The following is a 25,173-nucleotide window of genomic DNA, read 5'->3' on the forward strand; positions in this document are numbered from 1 at the left end:
CTTAAGTTCCAGGCTTGTTAGTTTATTGAACCAAGGCTGATCCAGAGCAACCTGCTGCTGCAGCTTTGGTACATTTGACAGAATAAACAGCAGGAAACTAAGGCACCAGGAGGTTACAGGAATGCACTTCATCTTTTGTGTATGATGGCGTATCAGGGCCACTGTAGAAAGAAAAATCAACCAAAAAACTCAGAAATTTCATTGGTTTCTCTAGAAATTTTAAGGGGTTTGAAAGTCAAACATTTGCTACAACTTTTTTTTCCCTGACAACCTGGAAATGTTCAGTTTCAAAAGTTTACCATTTTGAACTTTTGAATTAAGATTAATTTCAAAATTTCAGAGTTTTTTTTGTAGCAAATTGTAGACTTTTCAAACTCAAAAATGTCCATGTTATTTTTAGAAAATTTCTGAGATAAATCTGAAAATGTCAGAGCTTTTTTCTCCCAAAATGTTAACTTTTGGAGCTCAGAAGTTTCTGTATTTTGTCTAGAAAATTCCTGAGGTTATTCTCAAACTGTTTTTGTCAGCCCTCTACAATGGCCCTCACATGCCGCCGTGTATGTGTCCCTACCCTGGATGTGAAGAACTCAAGATTTAACACATGCTGTATACATATACATTATATGGAATTCTGCTGTGATCGTGTTTACGGGAGCAAAGAAAAACCAAAAGTATCTGCATGGAACAGTCCGGATAAATCCAATCCCAGCTGGATCTGGTTCAGATTTTAAAATAAAATCTCATGTTGCTTTCAGTGGTTGCATCTTTTTGGCCTTTGTTTGCTTCGGTTTACATTGGGGCGTCGTGTTGTCAGCCAATCAGGTGACCACACACCTTGCAGTCTTTAACACATTTATAATTAGAACATGTTACTTTGTACTGTTCTGAACCAAAATACTGACTGAACCCAAAGTGACTTCAGTGGCTGAACATGAGAACACCAAAGCAGTTATTTTCATCAACACTCTTTGGGATAACTAAATATGTTTTACAGTGCATCATATCTGCAGAGAAATTGAACAGCAGCTCATTCATCCCAACATGTTTCTAGTCGTCCATCACCTCAAACCCAGAACCCGTTTCAGTGCTCAGACTGTTCTCCACCACAATAAACCTTTCACACAGACCTCTGCTCCACTAATAGTAAGCCATATTTTCACTGTGCATAAAAACAATAAACTCTAAAAAAAACAAACAAAGATGGGACTTTTAAAGCAAACAGAAAGGGAGTGTGGGTCGTCAGAGTCTGCAGGTCCTCCTCTCCTCACTGGATGCTCTTCCTGAACTCCGCGCCTTCCAGCATTTTCTGAAACAAAAAAGAAAACACGATCACGTTCATTCAATACGATACACAATGTTTGATTGAGACGGTTTTACACATTTCCAAATGGTGAAACGTGATAAACAATCCATGTGCAGGACGGCGACTGACAGACTGTCAGGTGTTTGTCCGACTGGACGGTCTCAGGTCTTCTGCAGCCTCTAACACTGAAAAAACACAATGCAGCTCCAACTTGAAACAAATTGGAATTAACACTTTTTTTTTAAAGTTGGACCCATGCTCTCTTTTTTTCAGTGCAGGATTCCCCCAGGATTGTTCTGGATTTACCTTCATCCAAATTCCCATCAACTCTGAGCAGCCCCCCCACTCCTACTAAAGAGAAGCATTCAGGCAGCATGATGCTGCCACCACCATGTTTCACTGTAGGGAAGCTGGACTCTAATTACTCAAGAGGTATCTTTTGACACTCATGTTGGGTTTTCATAATTAAGCATGCCCGACATTTCTAGATTTATGTTGTTTAAAATGACAGACAGATGCATCATGAAGACAGTGATGCAGAAACACTAATTAATTTAATGTAACTATATTTCTAGCAGCGTGAGGAAGCTGGAGTTTGTGAGGAGAACCCATGCATGGTCCGGTGGCGCCTCACAACATTTTCATCGGGCCAGTAAAAATTTTAGGCTGGCACAAAAAAAAAAAAAAAAATTAATTCTTCTCCGGGTTTGGATGTTTAGATTTGTCAGGTTAAAAGTAGACTTGAGTACCAACAGTCCAATCAGTGTGTGTGAGCTGAATGACATCATGAGGGTTTGGACATTTCTGCTCCTGAAAATTGTCAGTAGGTTGACCTGGACAAAACTTTGGGTCCAGCGGAAACATGGGTCAGCTACTGTATGTCCGGTGTGACACCGGGTTGGAGGTGGCGCTGACTGATCCGCTCACATGGTGCTGCACAGCGAGGCGCTGTGGAACCAGACATGTGCAGCCAAGGAATTCTTTCATCAGCCTGATCGAGTGTCTCATGGGGGAATGTGAACTCTGCGAAACCTAAAACTTCTCTGTGCCTGAGGCTGAACTGAGAGTCAATAGCCATCAATTATCTCACCGCCTTATTATTAGACACGAAACGAAGGGAGCCGCAGCTTATGATGACACGCTATATTCACATTCTAATTCAAAAATACTTTATTGATCCCAGAGGGAAATTTAATTTGAATGGTGCTGCATATTACTGTAAAAATGTTCAATTGTGGATGCAACAATTTGCATGATCACCCCGTTTGTTTTTCATGAGCTATTTCAATTTCAAAATGGCCACCATTCTTGAGCCTTTCAGACAAATATGTCTTCCTATTCGTACGACTTTGAAGTAATAACATGTAGCAAAATCAGAAGCCAAAACTCAAACTGAGGACGCTGCTGTTAGTGAGTCTGAAGTCTGTCGTCAGATGGAAGGAGATGAAGATGTGCGACATAAACAGAGCAACAGTCGTCTTAGTGGTTCATTTTTTATGCGTTTAGCAGTTTAGCGTTAGCCTTTACTAAATTCTTTACGCATTTGGCAGTATGGTGTTAGCTTCCGCTAAATTTCTTTACATCTTTAGTGGTTTAGCATAACTCAGATTCTTGTTTATTTATTTATTTACTATTTGGTTAGCTGTACCCACTGCTAGCCTTAGCTACAGCCAATTTTAGTGCAAACATATATTGTGCTTTACAGCCATGGTGGTCATTTTGAAAAATGTAAAGAAAAAGGAAACACAAGTTCAAGAAAATATGATTTGGTTCAGAGTATGGTTCAGAATATGAAGCCAACGATTTGACACCAAACACAATCTAATTAGCGATTTTAGTGCAAAAATAACATTTCCAAGACAAAGATGGTAGCCATCTTCAAAATCAAACAATTATTGGCAAATATCATTTCTATGGATCCAATTATTATGTATGATTTGACACCAAAATGTATCATTTGTGATTAGTAGTGCCAGTTTTAGTGCAAAAATAGATTTTCCCTGATGACCATGGTGGCCATCTATGATTTTTCTGATTCAAACATTTTTTTTTTTTATAAAGCAAACCTCTGGGAACATCTGTGCCATGTTAGGTTCTTGTATCTGCAAGAGAAGGATTTTTGCTTTAGCCTAACTTTAAACACACAAAAAAAACATCAAGTAAAATATTAATCTGCTAATTTATTTACAGAGTATCAAAGCCTTAACTTTAGGTCAGGACATCTGGTTCTTAATCGTTCAGATTTAGAAGTTTAAATATATTATAATATTATAGCATTATTATTGATTCAACAACAAAGTAAATACAAAAATTGTAAGTTGAGAAAACAACAAAACATTTCCAGCTTTATGTGATTTAACCTTCTAGAACATGTAGATGTGACTTCATCAGTCTAACTTCTCTCTTAGACATTATGGCTTATTACAGGTCGCTGCTGTTAATATATGGTGGTATTTATTTAATTTAAAATGTAAAGTCTTAGAGCTAGGAGAGTGTGTATTTCCTCTCTCAAATGTGGCCTGGACAGCCAATCCCTGAATCAACAAAACAAAAAGACATTTTCACACCTAAGAACACAACAAGCACTATTGTTAGATTTCAGTCCATGCTGGAAAACAGATCAATAAGTTCATCACAGCTGCAGCAGTATTACACTGTGGAGCTTTAAGGGTTAGATTACAAACTGAGTCTGGGGTTTAAATATTAGAAAAGTATGCAACATTTTAGAGAATTAACGTGTGATTACTATGAGAGGAGTTGAGGGGAAATCATTGGTCAGAAATGATGGCAATCAAAGTGAAACCAACCCGAAGCTACTCACCCTGCATTTATCTGCCTCTGGAGAAGCAAGAGAACAGAGAACGACTCAATGAGCCAAAACCCAGCAGCTGGTATGAGAAGCTGGGCCTTAAACCCAAAGTCACAGGAAGGATGGAGAAACGCTGTCAGTGTTACTCTGAATGTGGCATTGCTGATGTTTTTCTCTCCTCGCTTAGTGTTTAACACACACCTGCACGCTCCAGAGCCGCAGACTGACAAAAAGGTATTCACGCTGTAGCAGCACACCGGAATGTATTGTATTCTACGTCGTCAAGAGCTGAGGAAGCGGCGTGGCTTGATCTGTACCTTGGGGCTGTAATTCTCCAAAAATGAGCCCTCCTGCAGGGTTCATAATGCCAGTGCAGGTGGACCTGCTCTGCAACGCCACCTTTCAAATAGTTTGGTTAGAGTAAAACGCGGTGCGCACGATCCACAAACACAAGTAGACGCAGTGACAGCGCTGGAGATCTCCTCCCCCAGCGGGGAGGAGATGGAGCAACTGGTGCGTGCCCCCAGTTCTTTGAGTCAACTGTAAACCTAGCCATTAAGCTGTCTTTGGCCTAGAAAAAAACTTCTTTACAATAAATAAGTTTACTGTAAATCAACTTATTTAAATAAACTTGTTTACAATAAACAGGCTAAGTAAAGCCCTCCCACAGGGTTTTACTTAGCCTGGAGGGGGGAGGGGAGCAAGTAAAGTCTGGTGGGCTGCCAGGCTTACCACACACTGAGGGAAACCCTGGAATATTCTTGGTAATGTTCTCTGAGACACCGTGAGAAAAAAAAGATAATCTGGTTTAAAGTTTGAGTCACTTGACAATCCATGTGTTAATAGTGCCAATATATGACTTATTTTGATAAGATGAGCTCAGGTGATTTTTTCTGGGGAGTAGAGTCCAAGCTTCACTGTAGGTGTTAGAAAAATGGAACCTGAAGTAACCTTTCTGTTTAGTGTTGGTTTGTCATGTTTGACTTACAGGATTTCTTTCACTTTTCTCTAAAGTTACCATTATTGCTGGTCTAAAGTGTGGACTTACTGTCTAAATAGTGTGTGGAGGCAATCAGAGGTAAATGACTGTTGAGCCATTTAATAAGCGTAGCTAAGCTAAACTCATAAGAAAAGCTACACCAAGTAGCTAGGATTTAGTTATCATTCTATGTTTTGGTGTTGTTATGGGTTTGTTGGTCTGAACATGTTTTGGTGCACAGGAGTGCTGAGGCTGTTTTGGATACTTAATCCTTGAGATGATGCAGCCTTCGTCCGACAATGATGTTAAGTTTAAAATGTTGTTGGGTTTAAAATGCACCGGGATACTCTGTCACAGAACTCAGTTGTTTTCTTTAAATGTTGGAAGCCTCAAAGATCTGCTCAAAGCGGCCTTTCAACTTCAAACCTAAAACATGTTGACAGTTTCAAAGAAAAAGACCAAAGTTTCCAAACTGACAATTTAAATTACACAGATTCTAGCAAAAAGCCACTGATGGTTTGTTATCATCTGGATCACCAGACAAACATATGGAGCTACTAGTAATAAGAAGAATCACTGATACGAAGAAAATTCATTCTTTAAAGAGACTCCGAGTCCATAAGCTTAACTAAGAAAAACATTTCCAATGAAAAGGGAAAGATATTTAAGAACCAAGAAAAGTCCAGATGTCCTAGAGAATCCAAACCAATCTATTTACCTTCTTCTTCAGAGCCTCCAGTGACTCGAACTCAAGCCGGGCCAGTTTGATCTGGATGTGTTTGGGAACATCTGGGATAAGGAACGTCAGGATGAACTTGAAAGCCAGCAGTCCATGCTATATAAATACACATATATAAAAAAAAGTCAAAGAATCAGAATCAAAGAGCAGGTTGAAGCACATCAGAGTACATCATCATCAATGTTTATTTAAATCTGCTTTGGTCAACATGAAGTAATGGAAGCTTAGTTTGAAAGGAATGACAACACAGCAAAATTCGGTTTTTATTTTTTATTGAGTTGTTCCTCTGCTGGAAATCAGAAAGAGACAGACAGACTGACTGGCAGACAGACAGACAGAACCTCCATCAACTTTACCAGGACAAAGATCCTGCTGAGGTCAGAGAGGTTTTAGCCAGACTGATCTGATCATCATAACCAGCTTCCCTCATCTGCTGGAAGAGTCGTGGTCAAACGTTTACCTGCTCTGGTCATGATTATGAATCCTATTAAATTATGTGTGTGACCCAGGATGAGAAGCACAAGTTTCTCTATTTCATACAGGATCAAAATGATACATTATTTACATTATAAATCACTGGCTAGCTACGCTCTGCTAAGAAATATTAAGCTATGAAAAGAAAATATAAGCTAAGCTAACAAAAGCTAAGTTAAACTAACATAAGAAAAGTTAACATACACCAAGAAAAGACATGCTAAGATAAGGTAAGCTAAAAAAAGGTAAGCCAAGCTAAAAAAAGAAAAGTATAGCTAAGCTAAGCTCATGAGAAAAATGAAGGTGAGAAAAGCTAAGCTAAGCTAAATTAAGATAAGCTAAGTAGAATTTAAGGGGAATAGTTTGTTGCAGAAGTGAAGCACATGTAAAAAAACTGTATTCTTTAAAGAGACTCCAAGTCCATAATCTTAAGTAAGAAAAGTGTTTTGGACGAAAAGGGAAAGATTTAAGAACCAATTAAGTTTTGAGAGGCTGGATTCCTCAGTGTGTCCAATTTGGTGCACAATGTAACAGCGCCACCACAGAGGGGTTCTGCTGATGTACAAAGCAGAGTGTGTACTGGACTCTGGATTTGGTGTTGAGGGTGTTTCAAAGTTTCCAATTCCATCCCAGATCAGATTGCAGCGGTAACAGGCCTCTGTGAGAAACCCAGACATGACTCTCGTTCTGGGTCTCCTACCAGTTGGACATGAAAGCCTCCACAGGGAAGAACCAAGGAGCCATCCTGACTCCTTCTGATGCAGAGAAGCAGTGGTTCCACTCCAACTTCCCCCTGTGTGACAGAAAGTTTCACCCCATCCCTGAAGCTAAGCCCAGCCATCCAACAGAGGAAGCTCATTTCAGCTGTCTGTGTGTGGAATGTCATGGTCTGTATCTCATGATTACAAGTGATCAGTAAGTGACCAGTAAATCAAGGACTTTCTTTTTTTCTTTACAACAGAGCAGAGCAGCACCTGCAATCCAATCTGTCTTTCCATATAGAGGAAAGAGCCTGCTGAGTTCAGGAGAAGGTAATAAAATAAAGCACCACTGGGTAGAGTCTGTTTTGGCTTTATTCAGGCTGGCATATTATCAGGAAGTATCTCCAACGCTGCCACAGTCAATGAGGAGATGCTGATAAGATAAAGGAAGACTAGCAACCCTACACCAGAGTTAGTGTGTGCCGTTTTAACAAGCTTCCTGGTGCCACAAAGTCTGATAGACCTCCAACAGAAAGTAAATGTTTCACTTTGTGCAGCTTATTCGCTTCGCATTAAACATCATAAACTGAGTGTCTCCAAGGAAACCACTTTTTACTGACATTAGGCTTCTATTTCTAATGCTGGTTGTGTTTGTGTACAAAATGGAAAACTAATCATTCTTAGCCAAATATGAAATTCAGTCCATGTGCACATTAACTTTGACTCATAACAGTGGTGGACAGAGTGAATGCTTTATCACCGATCTGAAAGAGAATGATGTTAGAACGCCTCAGAGCAGCAGTGACAGAGCAGACAGTCCAGTTTGATCACTTCCATTATGTCAGGCAAAACACACTTTATGGCTTGTGCCTGAACATCCTCAGGGTTCAGAGTAACCTTGAGCTGCTGAACCATTGGATGTATAAATTAGCTTCTAACAACATGAGCAATCAGCTAAGAGCCGGAGTGTTTATTGTGTATATTCAATCAATGTGACAACTCGATAAGACCAGAGATCTCAGTTTGTTGAGTAGGGAAAGTGCTGCACTGTGCTGACTGAATCAAACAGCAGCCTACTTGGTGCTTGTTGTTTTCCTTAGCAGTGTTGTCTCAGTATTTAAAGCCGCAGTTATCAATTAAAGAATAATAGTAGTGTGATGTGTTCAGGTTTTATCCAGGTACCAAATCTGAATCTGCCCTCTGCAGCTACTGTAACTTGCATCAGTCCTGACATGTATGCGTGTGTGTGTGTGTGTGCGTGTGTGTGTGTGTGTGTGTGTGTGTGTGTGTGTGTGTGTGTGTGTGTGTGTGTGTGTGTGTGTGTGTGTGGCCTAAGGTTAGGGCAAATGTCTGGGTTAGGCATAAATGCAGTTATAATTGGAAGTCAACTCAAAGTCCTAATATGGGTTTAAATACAAACTTTTGTGTGTGTGTGTGTGAGAGAGAGATTATCTGGGAGGAAGCACACCCCATGACTTCATCTGTGTACCATGTCAGATTATTCACATATTTTGTGAGTCAACACTGAAAAGATTCAGTTCTTCACACAGTGGAGTATGCGTGGAAGTGTTTTTCTTCTTCTCTTCTCCGTAACTGTAGCTGTGACGCTAGCCCTGTTTTGTCATTACTTCATTACATTTGTCAGCTTATTACTTCCTTTGGTCTCCCAACAACCAGCACAATGAAACTTAGGCACAATTTGTAGGCGAGTGAATGTTTTCCTGGATGTTTTCCATGACTACGCTGCAGACATTTGATGGATGTGCAGAACATACGTTAAGTAATCCGTCCTCAGGTTTTTAATACGACCTTACCAGGAGTTCTTGTTCTAAACACACAGACTGAGATGTTTGAATGGAAATTATCCTGCAGATGGCAAAGAACCTGGCCAGGATAAAGGGAGCTAACTGCTGTTAGCCTTTGTGAGTTAACATGTAGAAACAACTCTGAAATCAGACTTTTCTGATTGCCTAGACTGTCCTAGCTTAATGTGAATTAATAATCACTTATCAGAGAAAAATCTTGTGAATATTAAATGAAATTTTAGGAAGCTCTTAAGCCAGAGTTTGACCATTTGTGTAAAATAATTGAACAGATAAATCCAGGTGGTTTTCTATCCTGAGCAGATATAAGCAGTTTCACTTCAGAAGATTCTGGCAGAAGTTACAGTGCTATATCCACTGCCCTCAACACAGTACGTTACCATGGCACCCACCCATGTTAGTGAGAAAATTAACATTTCAATCTTATTCAAACTAATACGGCATAAACAATGTAGCATTTACTGTCAACCTGACGGAATGTATTTCTGCAGGGTGGGCAGTTTGGCTCAGGTTACAACTCCAGATTTTAATATCTTACTAAAAGTATGAATAAAAAGGATCAAATATGTTTATCTTAAACCTTATTTATGTTTCTATTCTCAAAGAGGGTTTCTGCAAGGACTCTAACTGGCAGAGCGCTTACCAAAGTGGAAACCGATATTATTTGGAGGCTTTAAGTAAACAAACCAATAATGAGGCATAATTAATATTTTCATGTTTCACATGGTCCGCCAACACACAGCGTTTGAATGCCAGAACCTTCTGGGCACTGAATGAAAGAAAATGAAGATCCACCAGCCTGTCTTGGCCTGATGTGGAGCACCATGATGATGATGATGATGATGATGATGGTTCAGAAGGACACAGTGGTTTGGTAAAACAAAAAGAATGAGATGAAACATGATAAAGAGGTAGCAGAATATTAACGCATATAGAATATTTTGCTTTCTGTAGAACTTCAGATGTTTGAGATCATCAAACTGATGTTAATATCAGACAAAGATAAATACAAAAAAATCAGTCTCCAAAATATAAGCTAACCTAGGTGAAAGGTAACTACCCCCTAAAACTAAAACTACAACGTTTCTTGATAATTACAGACGGTGGAATCTGTTGAGTTTTTGGTAAGCCTGAGGTTAGATGTAAAAGGTTATGGTTCAGTTTTTAGGGTCTTTAGATTTTGGCAAAATCTGGAAAATCATTAAACTGCAGGCACTAAACTACAGATCAGGTCAACCGATACTAAAAAGAGTCAGAATTAACCAACCCAGACCAGTGATTTTTATTCCCCTCTTGATGCTGTTTGGTCCAGATGAAAACAGCTGGTTGATGGTTGCTGGTTGCTGAAGCTGCACACTCTGCTCAGAGGGTTTGCTCTGTAAGCCGATCTGCTCTGAAATGAGACAGCTCTGTGACTCTAAAAGAAAGTCTTTGACTCTGAGACAGCCCGGCCTGTTGCCTGGTTACTGCTCAGTGATGCGAGGAAGCTCCATACAGTAATTACCCAGGTATCACAGCACCGCCGCCAGAAAACTACAAGGCGCCCAGCAACCGGGAAACCCAACTATTCTGAGTGTGTAAAAACACACACCCAGCTGGTCTTCATATGTATGAATCTGCCCCTTTGCTCTGTTCTAATAAATGTGCATGATGATGATATTGATGAAGTGAAAATATGTTCAAATTGTCAGTAAGCACACTCAGGAGCTGACTCTTCCTCTGTCACAAACACACAGGATGGCTCTGATTGGTGCATTACTGGTTGGCCGCATGCTGGGAGCTGTCCTGGTTCTGTCTGGGCTCAGCGGAGCAGCATCCCACCTGCAGCCAGAACCCCGGGACAGCGTTCAGTCCACAACCATAAAAAGTCATGTTCCCATGGCTCCAGGCCAGAGGACGCTTCAGACAGAGGAGAGGCAGCATGCTGTCAGAGTCCAACTAACCGGCTCCTGGAGCAGCTCAGACCTGAGGAAAAGTATTTACCCCCCTACAGAGTTCTTCTGCTTTACACTTAGATGTTTCACATCGTCAAACTAATTTTATGATCCAACAAAGATAACCTGAGTAAAAACTAGTTCAGTTTTTAAATTAAGGGGACTAAGTTATACAAAGCGACCTTCACCAGTCACACACAGGTCTGATTACTGTCAGTTTTAAAACCATAAAATGACTTAGGACCAGTGTGACAAAATGAAAGGAAGAAAGTCTCTGATACCAGTCAGTCTGGACTCTGGAAAGAGTTACAAACTCATTTCTAAAGGACTGAGACTCCAGGGAACCTCAGTGAGAATCAATATCCACAGATGGAGAAAGCAGGATATCTATAAGTTACAGTGAGTCAAATCTAAGACTTTTTAAATGTCATCTTGAATTAAATTTAAGATAAAAAAACATATAAATATAGGGAATGGTTGGTGATCCTGCTGTTGTCGCAATCAAGAGTCGCATAAATTGTGAAATTTCTGGGTTTTCCACACTGCATAAGGCTCTCTACATCCTAGTTTAAAAGCTTGTTTGCCCAGAAAGCACCAAATTTCCAACCCACAACCCATTCTGTTGTGAGCCAGTGGAGAAAACGAGCACCATCCAGTCTGTTGGCGATAAATGTGTGTGCCCCCATGATGGACTCAAAAAAACCTAGCTAGCAAATGTATGTTAACAGCTAACAGGTTACCACCACGTGTTGCAGAACAAAGTGAAAATCTAATTTTGCCTGACAGAAAACTACATATATTTGAGAATATACGAGACTTGGATACAACAAAATTTAAGACCTGTAAATAGCGGACATAAGGCCTTCAGCAGTCCTCATATGTGGAACAGTTTATATCAGCAGTAAAGACAATAGTTTTTAATTCCCAGGTGAAACAATGGTAAAAACAAAAACAAATGTGAACACTAATGAATAACAACATACGTTGCTGTGGAGAATTAACTTTCTCTAATATGCAATTTCATGGTTTTCTTGCTTGTAGTCGCAGACATTTTATTTCAGTGACTTTTAATAAAGGTCCAACCAAAGACTAGGTTTGAAATTAGCCTATGGTTAGAAAACATAAGTAGAAAAACAAGGTCGCTCTGTTTTTAACATGTAACATTGTTTTAGTGTGCTGACCTTAATTAAGTAAATTTGAATTGAATTGAAGGCTAAATCCTATTTTTTATGATTTTAAAACATTATATTACATACAACCAACATTCCCCCACAGAACCTCCTCTCATCTGAGCCAACTTGGACTGTGGCTCCATCTAGTGAGGGAAACTCCATCGGCTCAAGGTATTGCTGCTGGATATCCACAGCTACACAGTGAGGCGTGTCCTGCTTCTGTTGGTATGGTGTGGGATTTTCAGAATAATTGGGGGCTTTTAATTATTCCTTTGAACAATTCAATTCCTAGGATGTCCTCATTATACAACACAGCACTGCATTACTCCCTAAAAATGAACGAGTTCACCAGTTTGGATTCATTGTGAATGTCTTTCTATCCGTTCACTCAAGCCATCAGGTTCAGTTCATGTTTTCTGTGTAGTTTCAGTATTTAAGCTGCACAAAGAAATAAGAGCAGCTCATCATCAAGGTGTACAAAACCTTCCTCATTGCATGTCAGTGACTTATTCGGTGCTTCATGCATCCTCTGTTAGGACAAGCTTCTCTTTGTTCTGAACTAAGTCACACTAAAACAATTACGATGTTAGTGATGTTCCAGAACACAGCCCTGGAGCTGGCATGAGTCGTGTGGATTTACCTCGATGGCCACCGTCCACAGGATGAGCTGGGTCTCAGACTCAGGGAAGTATGCTTTGACTTGTGGAGACATGCCAATGAGCGCACAGTTGGTCACAACAGCTATCACACTCATGGTCTCAAAGGCGAGCTGCAGAGAGTCAGAGGCACACAGGGATCAGCCTCATCACATCGGGTCAGACGGGCTGATTGTTTAAGGACCACAGGTCTGAGACTGGAGCTAAGAAGATGCACTGGGTTTTATGAAGCCATTCAGAATCAACATCAACTGGACCTGAAGTAAAGTCAGAACGTTTTAAAGGGGGAATAAGGGATTTTGGAAAATGTTTTTTTTTTTTTTGTTCTTTTTACTTTACATCATGTTATAATGTTTAGATCTCTTTGAGGAACCTGAGCATGATCATATTAAACAGTGAAACAGATTTATTTACTATAAGTGATTTGACTTTAGTTTTCTTAGATCTTATTGTTTATAATTATTAAAAGGAATTAATAAATATGAGCAAACTGAATTCTAGGGTCTACAAAAATCCATCTAATACACCTCAGATTCCAACCAACAACCTAAAACATTCTCTTTAAATGAAGTTAGATGGCCAACATGAGAGCAGTTCTCCTCTGTCTTCTAAAGCTTTGCTGTTCCCTCAGTTTATGAATAAACACCATGTTCCTTTGTGTAGATAAAGCTGACAGATACCAACCTGCCAGACTCCGATGTTTGCAGCCGGGTCAGCAAAGGGCCTTTTGAACACATGACACATCTTGAAGGCGTCGGAGTAAACTTCTGTGACGTTGTTCAACACCACCAGGACGGCAGCCAGCGGGTAGACGCAGGAGAACAGGCTGACGTAGCCGAAGAGCAGAAAGAGCTCCAGGTAGTCGTCAAATGTTCCCTGAGAGAAGTAGACCTCAGAGTTCAGATTCTGCTGGAATGATTGCTGTAGCTTTCATCGGAAGACGTGAGCTCACCAAGTACGTGCTCATATCGGCCTCCAGACGGACCTGCTCCGCCAGAGGGAGCTCTTTGTCCCCAGGAGTTCTTCTCTTCTGAACTTTGCGAATCATCTTCTTGTTGCGTCTCCTCTGCAGCCAGTAAGGCAAGAAGGCCTCCATGAACTGATTCAAGATCTGACTGGTGATCAGTAAAGTGGCCAGACTCTAACAGCAGGAGAGGAGGAAAAGATGTGAGATGGTTCTAAACACGGGTGTACACGGAGAATCAAATAAACTGGAAAGGAGGGAACACACCTGACTGAGCAGCACCATGTCCTGCATTACAAACGCGATGTAGAACAGCGAGGCGAAACAGTTGAAGAAGTTAAACTAAATGACAAGATGAGGAGATTAGATCAATCAGAGCCTGAATATGGGAGCAGAAAAGAGCAGAACTAGTTTCTAGCCTCATCACAGATGGAAACGAGTGACGAGGCTTTAAATCTGAGTGTAGTGATGAACTCTGACCTGAACCTTCAGAGACACATAAAGACAGCTTGAAGAACATTTCCCAGATTAAAGGACTAATGTCATGGAGAAGCAGCACTCAGCTTCTATGCACCACAAATCTAGGACAAACTTCCAGAAAACGTCAAAACAGCTGAAACACTGAGTTCCTTTAAATCCAGGCCCATTTGTTTACAGCTCCCTTTGATTCATAACAACTGGCATATTGATCAATATTTTTTATGTAAATTTTGCTTGATCATTTTGATGACAGCATCATTTGACAAAATGTAATGTTTACTGCTTGTTTCATAATTGATGACTGGGTGATGTTTTTATGATGTAAAGCATTTTGAACTGCTGAAATACACCATACAAATAATCTTTACTTGAATAAATACCTTGATTGATTGCTTCTGCTTTTGTGGCACTTAAAGATTCCAGATCACCAAATTAATTTTAATTTCATATAAACAGAAAGAAAAACATTTCTCAGATGACAATTTTATTCATTAAGGGTGATAATTCTATCCAAACCAACCTGACCCTGTGTGAAAATAATAACCCCATAAACCTGCAGACTGATTGCTGTTAGTAGTCACACAGCACACAGTCATTCATACTCACAACAAGAACTTTAAGGACCAAGTGGTTCTGATATGAAGACTCCAGGCGGTGATTTTCTAAACACATATCAACAAAAACATTCAGTGTGTCAGCATTAAACCATTTTATATATAAAAAATAACAGTTCAGAATTGCTCAGTGGTTCATGTAAATAAAAATCTATTTTGGTCCCATAAATAAATTCCAGAGATGCAACTGCCCTCATAAGTGCGCTAACCAGTATAATCAAGAAAGTGTAATTTAATCTCCGAACTGTTTAACTGCCGTAGGCTGGAAAAAAATTCAGGAGCAGTATCTGGTTTAAACAAGAAAACGTTCCCAGTTTAAGGAGATTTTTTAAAAAACTTGTCATATGATTTATGTATCATTAACACCAAAATATCTTCTTGTCTAAATAAGAAAGGTTGCAACAGCAAAAGAGCGTCGCTTCTAGGGATTTTTAGATGTCGTCTAGAGGAAACGGGGTGAGAAGGAGAGTCATAGCAAACTGCTTTAATGGCTTTTTAAAAAGTCGTAATTTGTCAGAGAAGAGTTTTTTATATCTTGTTAAACAAAAAACATTCTCATTTTAACTAGTTTTGCATCTCGTTAAAATAAGAATGATTATTTATTTTACTGTTTTTTTTTCATTTTTTGTTTTTTTTATTGGGATATAAAACAGATCAAATACAGGCGTGGAGATGAAGTGAAACGAAACAACATAAAATGTGCAATAAAAGCAAAGAGTTCAGTGTACTCCTTCAGGTATTTGTAGCACAGAGTGTGTTTTTGTTGATATGGTGGAAGAAGAAAGAAACAATAAAATAATAACAATTATTTTATATAGTATTATATAATAATTTGGTAACACTTTATTTGACGGGTTGTGAATAAGACTGTCATAAACATGACATAACACCTGTCTTTAAAAATTATGTAGCTATATGTTATTAAAGCTAAAGTTTAATCAGTAATACTTTTATAACAAATTTAGGTCAGATCATGATTTCTTGATTAATGTCAAGTTGTCATAACGAAGACATTTTGAATAATGTCAACTTTGTATTAAAAGTGTCATGATTAACCGAATGACTCTTTATAACAACAGTCATAAATATTCATGAAGACTTACTCATGTTCACGACAGGTGTTATGTCATGTTTATGACGGTGTCATAACAGTCTTATTCACAACCCGTCAAATAAAGTGTTACCAATAATTTTCATTTTAATTTGAAACTTTCTCATTATGATGAGATACCACTCCTGAATTTATTTCCAAACGCTGGCAGTGAAATGCTTCCATACAGAATAAATTACTGATCAGTTGTGTTTGTGTAGATTTAGTGTGTTTAGAGCTTCTCACCCCATTCTGTGAGGAACTCAGCAGCATATCTATAAACGAGGTTCATGGCCTCTATCACCACTGCGTAGATAATACTGGGGATGTAAAGGAGCACTCCTGTCCAGAACGAAGGGTCCTGGTCATGGACGGACAGCGCCCAGCCTTCCATCTGGAAGTAGATCATCATGACGTACAGAGACAGGTAGAGGCAGAGCAGGACGAAGGGCAGCGACACCAGGTAGATCCTCAGCTGGCGCTTGGCGTTGGGGTACAGAGGCTCCTCCCGATCTGTCACAGGGTTGTACCCGAGGACGCCGTGGAACCCAGGCCGAGGTTCTTCGAAGGCCTTCTTCCTGCATAGCGTGCCCCAGTGGTAGGCCAGGGTGGCACTGGATCGCTTCCACAGCTGGAGGACAATGAGGAGGGAGGGTCTGATAAACCTGCTAGCTGTTATCAACATGCTTCTATGGTTCTGAATAAATAATACTATGTGTCACCTGTCAGTTTTACACAAACTAGCTGCCAAATTATTCTCTCCTAAATGAACAATCAGCTGCTCTCAGGAACTTACAAAGTTTCCAGAATGTCCCTGAGAATCTTCTGATCCATTCTAATCTCTCTGATAACTATGGCTTTAGCAAAAGCTTCACATACAGAAGAGTCAGAGAAACCCAGCAAGGACTTGCTGAACTCTAAAGTTAGCCTGGTTCACTGCAACTGATGGAAAGTGTGAACCCAAGAAAACTGACTGCTAAAGCTCAAACAAGAGTTATTAGTTTAAAGGTGTGAGCAGTTACATAAATCCCACACCGCCCCGCCCCAAATACATGTTTGTTTCCTAGCTGAGATGCACAGGATAAAGTATCTCATTAAATGTGGAAAAAGTTTCTAAATATTTTATCATGGTTTCATATTTCACACCCACAAAATAGGAACACATTAAAAGAGGTTTGCGGAAACCTAAGGTTCAGTATTTAAACCTGCCAACAAGTTCGAAGTTTTTACATTTAAGGAGCGAATGAAGGTTTACACTAAAGCAGGATTTTCTGCAGACTTCACCAACTCAAAATCAAGAGCTCTTAAGACCATTATAAATGGAATTTAAGATCTATACCTCCACAGAAATGTACATCATCCAGCCAACCGGAAATAAATTTGCACTTACCCATGATAGATGCAAAAAAGCTAGCCAACTAGCTAACTAACTAGGGTATGTTAGAGACACACTCACAAACACGCATTTGTGCACCACTGGTAGGAATGTTTGGGATTAAGTGCCTTGCCCAGGGGCACATTGACATGTGAGTTAAAACTTAACCTACAACAATTTAACCTGATTGAAAACGATTGCACTACCTATGAGCTACAGCCATCCTGTCCTAATAATAGTTTTCCTAAACTCAAATCTAACATGTTCTGTATGTTAGGCTGGGAGACAAAAGGCTTCTTCTGACATTAATGACCTTGAACATTTAGCTATAACTAACATGGAGCTCCTGTTTCTCTTATTTCACACACTGATCTGAGGTAGATTTGTTGTCTAACAGTCTTGTCCTCCTTATGGACATAACCTCTCAGTGTTACACAGTGAATTTCATCTGTTCACTACCTGATAAGTCCTCCCAGATTGATGGGAAGCAATGATTGCTCCTGAGGGATCATTGCTGCCGTCTTTCCTCTCTGTCATTGTGTTGACACAGACAAAACTGCTTACTTCTGTATTTTTTTGGCTATGTAAAAACTAATGTGTTTATGTTAATCAACAAATATTTTGATCTTCTTGAAGACCTTAACTACGGTACAGAGCTGGAATGGATTTGTTCTTTAGTCAGTAAAATCAGTTTTCATACCTCCAGAATAATTGTGCACCAGACCACATTGAAAACAGCAAAGGCTACATATTTATCATAATCCTCCCAGTCAAACATGTAGTAAGGCACTCCTAACAGAGCCATAGGCACCAGGGCAAAGGTGAAGTACTCCAGGAAGCCAAAGTACAGTGCCTGGCCCTCACCATAGTAGTGTCTGATTTTATCTGGAAAGAGAAAGAGCAAAGTAAAGACCAGAGCAGGAGTACTGACAGTGTTTCAGTAAGAAAAATGACACATTAAAACATTAATATTACATGGCAGAGGAAAATGGAATCCATCACATTACATCACAGTCTCTGGCTTCACAATAATGCTCAGACATTTACTGATGCATCAATCAATCTGATAGTGATTGAAATCAGCCAATGTTCCTCTGATGGTGATCAGCACTTTTTCTGTTTGTTATATGCATTAAACTGACAGCTTAAACTTCATTCAGTCTATGAACACATTCACAAATGGCAGGTTCTGCGTTTAATAAACGCAGGTGAAGAGTCTGCCTATAGGAACGAGGTGGAGCGACAGATAGCATGGTGCACAGACAGCAACCTGATCCTAAACACAGCCACGACCAAGGAGATCACAGTGGATTTTAGGAGAAGGAAAAGAGACACTGAACCACTAAACATCTGCGGAGAGCCTGTGGAGATGGTGTCAAACTTCTGTTTCCTGGGAGTTCACATCATGGATAACCTGGGACCTAGCCTGAGATGTAAACACAGCAGAACTGGCAAAGAAGGCCCAGCAGAGGCTCTATTTCCTGAGAGTCCTCAGGAGGAACAATATTTCTCAAAAACTGCTGGTGTCCTTCTATCGATGCTCTATTGAAACCATCATCTGCTATTATGTCTGTGTGTGGTTCCCCAGCTGCACAGAAGAACAGAGAAAGACTTTCCAGAGAATTGTAAAATCTGCTCAGAAGAGCGTCGGCTGCTCTCTGTTCTCTCGAAGATCTCCACAGGTCTCGCTGCCTCAGGAAAGCCAAGAACGTTTTAAAAGATTCTTCACACCCCGGTCACAATTTGTCCCAACTGCTGAAATCTGGCTACAGATACAGGAGCATTAAAACAAAGACAAACAGACTGAAGAACAGTTTGTACCTGGTAGCCATAAGGGCATTAAATACCCTGTGGTACTATTTTCACCAATTTTGTTATAATCCATGTAACTTATTGGATGGTTCTATAATGACAATAAAGATTGTTATTGTTATTGTTAAACCCAAACAGCCAGATGTTTTAATGCACAGATAGGGAACATTACTTTGCTTCCACTTGGATTTAAAACTACTTTCCTATCAAGAAAGCACATGTCACTTTGGATGAAAACAATGATAACCCTCATAATTCAGGGTTTAGATGTGTCAAACACCAGAGGAAGAAAAACATCAGTAAACGTCAGTTGACACATTTCTAGAGACCGTCCCCGGTTTGTGGTGGCAGATGGCCGTTCACACTGAGCCTGGTTCTGGTTGTGCTGCAGGGTTTTTCCTGTTGAAGGGGAGTTTTCCTCTCCACTGTCGCTGGCTCGGTATGAGGGATTACTATAAAGTCAATGAGTCGATGCAAGCTGTTGGGTTACATTAAGAGCATTTTTAACTAGTTCGAATAACAAACTGAACTTGACTGCGGTGTTTGATAAGTAGGATCAACGTACGGAATCAACTTGGAATCTGTGTGATTGGATGTAAATGACTGAATATTTTTGCATCTAAAAACAGATGTTTTGGTGTAGTTACTTTTTTGTACAGTGACTTAAGATGGTTGGCTGGACATTGGTGCAGTCAGTTGGACAATTGCCTTATAGCAAGAAGGTTCTGGGTTATTTAATTTTCCTTTGGGATCAATAAAGTATTTTTGAATTGAATTTGAAATCCCAGCCTGTTGCCTCTCTGCATGTATGCATGGATTCTCCTCAGGTACTAGGTTAGGTTAAGTCATCTCTCTATTTTGTCCTTAGGTGTGTGTGCGTGGTTGGATGGACTCCAGATGACCTGTGTTGTGCCAATATACAGTATGTGCTATAGAAATGAACTTAACTGAACATGATGAAATCAGCTTTACATACCTAGAGGCTGAAGGGACAGTTTGATTTTTTTATACCAAGAAAAGGAGAGTCTCTTCAGTTCTTCTTTATGGTGTAGCGGAAACATCTGGATCAGGATTCCTTTGGACAGCAATCTGCGTACTGAGATTTTAAAATAAAATAAAAAAAGTGTTTTGATTCCTTTTTTTGTCATCAATTTACAGAACTCTGTTTCTGATCTACTGTAAATATATCAAGAAGATCCAGACAAGAATTCTAGTGAAGATGAATATGTTCAAGTGGTAATAAAGACAAATAGTCCTGCTTTTCTCTCCCTCATGACTAAACAAAGATGGAGCTTAAACTCAACAGCTCAATTCATTGCCCAAACCACTAATTGCTGTTGTGCTCAAATAATGAGTCATTTATAGAAAATGATGGCTTTCTGCTAATGGACTATTTGTCAAACAGATTGCTTAGTATCTCCCTCTGAGGTTATTACAGCATGTTTGCATATTTTGCATATTACATAGTTTTCATCACGCCAAAACAGGACAACTGTTTATTTGCCGTCATGATTGTTTCTTGATTAAAAAAGCCTGGATGTTGGTTAATATGAGCTCCAGTTTAGTAGATTAACAAACAGGCCATTTTTTTAATAACCCTCCTTTCTGCTTCAGTATCACAATTATGCTCAAACAGACGTTGAGCATAACTGACAGTTTAAATTGTCAAAGACAGCCGCTAGGTTTTGTTTTAACTTAGTGACTGTTTAAACAAAATAGGAAGGTTAAATATTCAACTTCAGGTGAAATTAATTTTACTGATAAACTAAGGCTAGTGTAGTTTCTGACATGCAGTGAGACTGACCAATTTATGTACTTAAAATCATTTAAAAAGACTGAAAATCTCCTAAAGTAGACAAGTCCTACAGTTAGATGAGAAAGCTCTTGGAAAACCAAAAGAGCAACGTGTTAATAGATTAATATGAATGTCTGGTGTTTGAGTGAAACGCTGAAACAGAAACAGAAACAGAAGCTGAAGCAACGCAGTCAGACACTCACTGATAGATTTCCCTGGATAAAGCTTGGCGTGGCTGTATCCGGGTACATGAGTCTCATCTTTGGCTCTCAGTGTCTCCAGCTCATGTTTGATGATGTACTGACACTCAGCCATGCTCAGGAAGCCGTCTCCGTCCCCTGGAGGTAAAAACAATATGACAGATGGTTTCCTTTGTGTGGACCAGAGGTTCTGCAGCAGCTTGTGACGGGTGAGTGGGGACGCGTTTCTGAGTAGAGGCTACAGAAAAGATGAAACTGGAGAAGGGTTATCTTCCACAACCCTAAACACAGAGCCAGAGCTACTACAAATTTTGTTACACCGAAGCATTTGTTACAATGGCCTACTCAAAGTCCAGACCTAAATGCACTGAGAATCTGTAAGGATAGAAAGCTGCTGCACAGATGCTTTCTATCTACTCTAACTTAGTGATTTTTGAGCAGTTTTACAAACATTGGCAGTAGTACCAGTCTGCAGATGGTAGAGACAGACTCCAAAAGTCCTGCAGCCAATTAAAGATCATTTTCTTTACACTTCAGTATAATGCACTACAATTAAAACTACAATAAAACACATTGGGTGTATGTTTTTGGAGGACTCTTGTGATCATCTGAATTTGTCCTACTGAAACAGAGTATCTGATAAACTTCGAGGTGTTTGACTGCATCTGTAACTGTGGCAACAGGAGAGCTGCTTGTTTGAAACATGACAACTAGGGTTGAGACTTTTAACGCTTTTATCTCAATTAATTAATTTGATTGACTTTACGGAGTTAAACATTTTTAACAAAGTTTAATCACATTATCTGATTTTATTTTTTTTACATACAAAAGTCCTGAACTGGAACTTTCATACTTGCGTGTTTCTGGTACATCTGTAAATCTGACACACCAGCGTCATCCACAAACAACAGTGATGGACGAGGAAGCCGCTTCTCTTGGCCCTGTAGGGGTTAACTTCTGCTTCAAAAAACGACCTGATTGGACGCTGGAAAGGACTAGTGTTGTGTTCAAGTTGTGCTAAAAGCAGTTAGCTTATCAGCGAAGCTATTCACGATTAAAATAGCATCTCAATGCTAAATGCAGATGTCCCCAATAATGTCAGCACCCACATTCATCCCCTTCTAAAGAAAGGTTTTTTAAAAAAAGTTACATGAATGACAGCTTGTGTCATTGTTGTTAAGCTTATGCCTCTATTCATTCAACAATTCACAAGCAAGTTTTTGAATGGAAACGTTGCTTATTTTTTGTACTTTAAAGACCTTGAAAGTCTTTAAAATTGTGCTTGTTGACGCAGGTGAAGCCTCTCATGGAGCCGTCGCTGTACTCCTTGAAGAGGCCCACATCCTCAGCTCCGGACAGCAGCCTCTCCCAGGATGCCCCCACCAGAAACAGGTTGAGGTTGTCCTTCTGCTCAGCGCTGACTCCAGGGCCCAGCTGCTCCACCAGTAACCCAGCACCTGAGTGGGAGACAGAACGTTAGCGACGATGTGGAATCTAATGGAGAGCAACTGCTACCTGACTGTCACACCTCCAGCCTCCTGTGGGGCTCTGATCCTGCTCAGCAGCCAGGCGATGGCCTCCTCCTTGGTGTCAGACATAAACTCCAGCACCGCTAGAGGGTTAAAGGAGGGGGAGCCGCTGTCACCTGACTGCTGCATTGTCCCATCGGCTGGAGCTCCTGCAGCAGAAACAGCAATGAGACTAGTTATTTCAAAAAGCATCGCACTGAACTGGGATGAATCAAGAGTTTGAAATTAAGGATCTTTTCACAGGTGATAGTCCGGTAGCCTCGGTTCAATGGAGGACCAAAACTCCAACTTTCGTTCCATTTTCAGCTGCTGCGGTCAAACGAAACAAAACCTTTGAAAAACCTGTTCACCTCCTCACTCATGGGCTGCTGTACCAACAACCACTGAGGGAAACTACACAAAATCCTCTTAATAACACATTAGGAACACCTTTCTAAACAAAAATGGAGTGGCATCAGATTTTAGTGTTTGGAAGATTTCTCTTTTGTCTTTAGTAAAAGACCACAAGGCATTTTTTCTGAAAGTGCTAGGCTCGCAGGTTTGTTTTGGTTGCATTTACCCAGAACGCCTTGCGCTGTAGTCTGCTTCCTGCTTTTGGAGCGGTTTTCGGTTTGCTTGGCGTTCACATATGCATTCAAACTGCACCAGAGTTCACTTTTTGGTCCAAGTCAGAGTTGGATTACATATTCACACCTCCATAAATAAACCGGATTTCCTAAGCAACCAAACCAGAGTTCGACTAAAGCGGACTGACAGAGCTTTTGTGAAACAGAACCACAGCAGCTGAAAATGGAACAATTATTGCAATTTTGTTCCCCAATCGAGTCTACCGGACTATCGGGTGTGAATGACCCAAAACATTCCTCAATCGTAGCAGACCACGACAGGACAAGGAGGCGCTATAAACAAATGTAAATGTACGCAAAAGACAAGCTACAACACCCTGAAATATAAAAGAAAGAAAAAATCTTTTGCTTGCCCAGATCAGTTGCTGCTGGAAGTTAATCCAGGGAAGTCAAAGGAAAATGTTCAGAGAATCTCCCTGGCATTCCTACTGAAGGTGTGTCAGGTGGACACTGTTCACAGAGACCTTTCAGGAATAAAGTGATCTTTTAATCTCTGGAGGAACTTCTACATGTTATTCCAGACATGTAGTGCTGAACACCCTTCATTCAGCAGAAACTGAAAGGAAAGAGTCCAGCAGAGCAGACTGACCCTGACAGAAGCAGACAGACAGACAAACAGACATACAGACAGGCAGTTGGAGGGCGGAGCCACTTCACAGCAGGATATTAATAGCTGTGGCTCTACACGCTGTTTTAGTCCTACCTCAGCTTCTCTGTAAACACATGGACCTTACTGTGTAGTAGATCTTAGAGCAGGAGTCCAGCTGACCTGTGAAAAGCCTGGTCAGGAAGACAAGGAGCTGTGTGTGTGTGTGTGTGTGTATACGCTGTGTGGATTTCAACTGTTTGGCACTCAGCCCACAACCTGGTGTGTGACTGTCAGATTAGATCAGCTGGTGGCTCCCTGAGTTAAAAAAAAAGATTAAATACAGAAGGTTCCAGTCATTATGCTGCCCCCTGCTGGAATCAGCTGACCACGAAAGTGTTTTTGATGTAGCTGTTGAGCAACTGCTCCATATCCAGAGTCTACTAGTCATCACTGCAGCAGTATGCAGATCGATAACCGACCTGATGCACGTCCTTCCTCCGTCTCCTTCTGCACACTTTCTGTCTGATTACTATTAATGAAGCAAACTAATGCCGGAAAATAAAATATACTTTTTTAGAAATGTCGCTTCACATTCACTCACATTTTTAAAAAAATCACTCATACTCATTGATATTGTCTATTTCTTTCTATTGCGAATAACTTTTGATCCAATCCTTGAGTCTCCACTCAGAGAGGGAAAAGGTTTGGGTTCCTCCTGAAAGTTTTCACACAACTTACAGCTGACCTTAAGAAAATCTGGTCATGAAGCCTAAATATGAAGGTTACATTCTTTTGACCTCACATCTCTACTTACTCTGTAATGTCGTGCCTAAAACAAAATTACATATTCTGTGTTCCATTCCTTCTATGTTTGTATTTGTAAACAAAGATCTTTTTAAATGAATATATATATATATATATATATATATATATATATAATTTATTTATTTATTTGCATTATAGTAAAACAATTCCTTCCACGTCCTTTGATTGCAGTGATTTAGTATTTTACCAGGGTTGAAAAATGTAAGTGAACTGAGGATATAGTAAGTCGCTCATTTCAAAAGTAACCATGTGAAGGTAAAGAGCAGGAAAACAGAAACAAACTCCAGCTCTGTGGTACAATGTTTTGCCCGTCTACATAATTCAGTTAGGTGCCGCTTTTAAAAGCTGTATTTACTGACAACAGAGGAATCTGCAGCTGGAGGCAGGACATGGACGTGGACAGGGACGAGGACGGGTTAATGCTACCGAACCTCTCACCGTCACTTCAGAGCTGCTCTATTAAATGAGGCATTGAAAGCGTCACTCATATTCCCAGAACTCCTCTTAATTTGATCAGATGATCCCAATGAAACACTCACCACAGTCCTTATTTCTCCTCGGTAGTTTGCAGGGTTGGAAACATAAATATCCACTTCCGCAAAACTCAGCTGTCGGTTCAGGATGTGTTCCTTTTTCTGCCCAGATGAAAACCACCACTACGGCTAATTACAATGAGAAGAGGAG

At 40.1% G+C, this 25,173-nt stretch overlaps 1 protein-coding gene across 5 annotated transcripts; it reads right to left on the reverse strand.

Moving 5' to 3' along the window:
- Position 1: 1 nt before the first annotated feature.
- ano10 (anoctamin 10) lies at positions 2-25,150 on the reverse strand. 5 transcript variants are annotated; one of them, XM_023331487.1, is made up of 16 exons: positions 25,029-25,150; positions 22,449-22,598; positions 22,180-22,377; positions 20,924-21,058; positions 19,902-20,021; positions 17,814-17,998; positions 15,985-16,369; positions 14,641-14,696; positions 13,822-13,896; positions 13,543-13,731; positions 13,275-13,466; positions 12,575-12,703; positions 5,810-5,926; positions 4,125-4,141; positions 3,370-3,405; positions 2-1,306 (listed from the first exon to the last, which is right to left on the reverse strand). In XM_023331487.1, exons 2-16 carry the CDS (start codon positions 22,576-22,578, stop codon positions 1,240-1,242), a joined length of 2,031 nt encoding a protein of 676 aa, XP_023187255.1. In that variant the 5' UTR covers positions 22,579-22,598; positions 25,029-25,150; the 3' UTR covers positions 2-1,239. The 5 variants fall into 5 exon arrangements, with proteins under 5 accessions (XP_023187255.1, XP_023187252.1, XP_023187253.1 ...); XM_023331484.1 differs by lacking the exon at positions 25,029-25,150 and adding an exon at positions 23,429-23,668; XM_023331485.1 differs by lacking the exon at positions 4,125-4,141 and having other exon boundaries at positions 25,029-25,139.
- Between the last annotated feature and the right edge of the window lie 23 nt (positions 25,151-25,173).

Source organism: Xiphophorus maculatus, chromosome 3 (genome assembly GCF_002775205.1).
Source record: "Xiphophorus maculatus strain JP 163 A chromosome 3, X_maculatus-5.0-male, whole genome shotgun sequence".
Classification (NCBI taxonomy): domain Eukaryota; kingdom Metazoa; phylum Chordata; class Actinopteri; order Cyprinodontiformes; family Poeciliidae; genus Xiphophorus; species Xiphophorus maculatus.

Bases quoted from the DNA above. Each gene is read 5' to 3' on its own strand.
- ano10 (XM_023331487.1), bottom strand. From the start codon at position 22,578: ATGCAGCAGTCAGGTGACAGCGGCTCCCCCTCCTTTAACCCTCTAGCG. The intron at 17,999-19,901 runs GTATGTAAAGCT...TTCTCTTTCCAG, and splicing joins ACTGTCCCTTCAGCCTCTAG to ATAAAATCAGACACTACTAT. The intron at 12,704-13,274 runs GTTGGTATCTGT...GACTCTCTGCAG, and splicing joins CAAACATCGGAGTCTGGCAG to CTCGCCTTTGAGACCATGAG.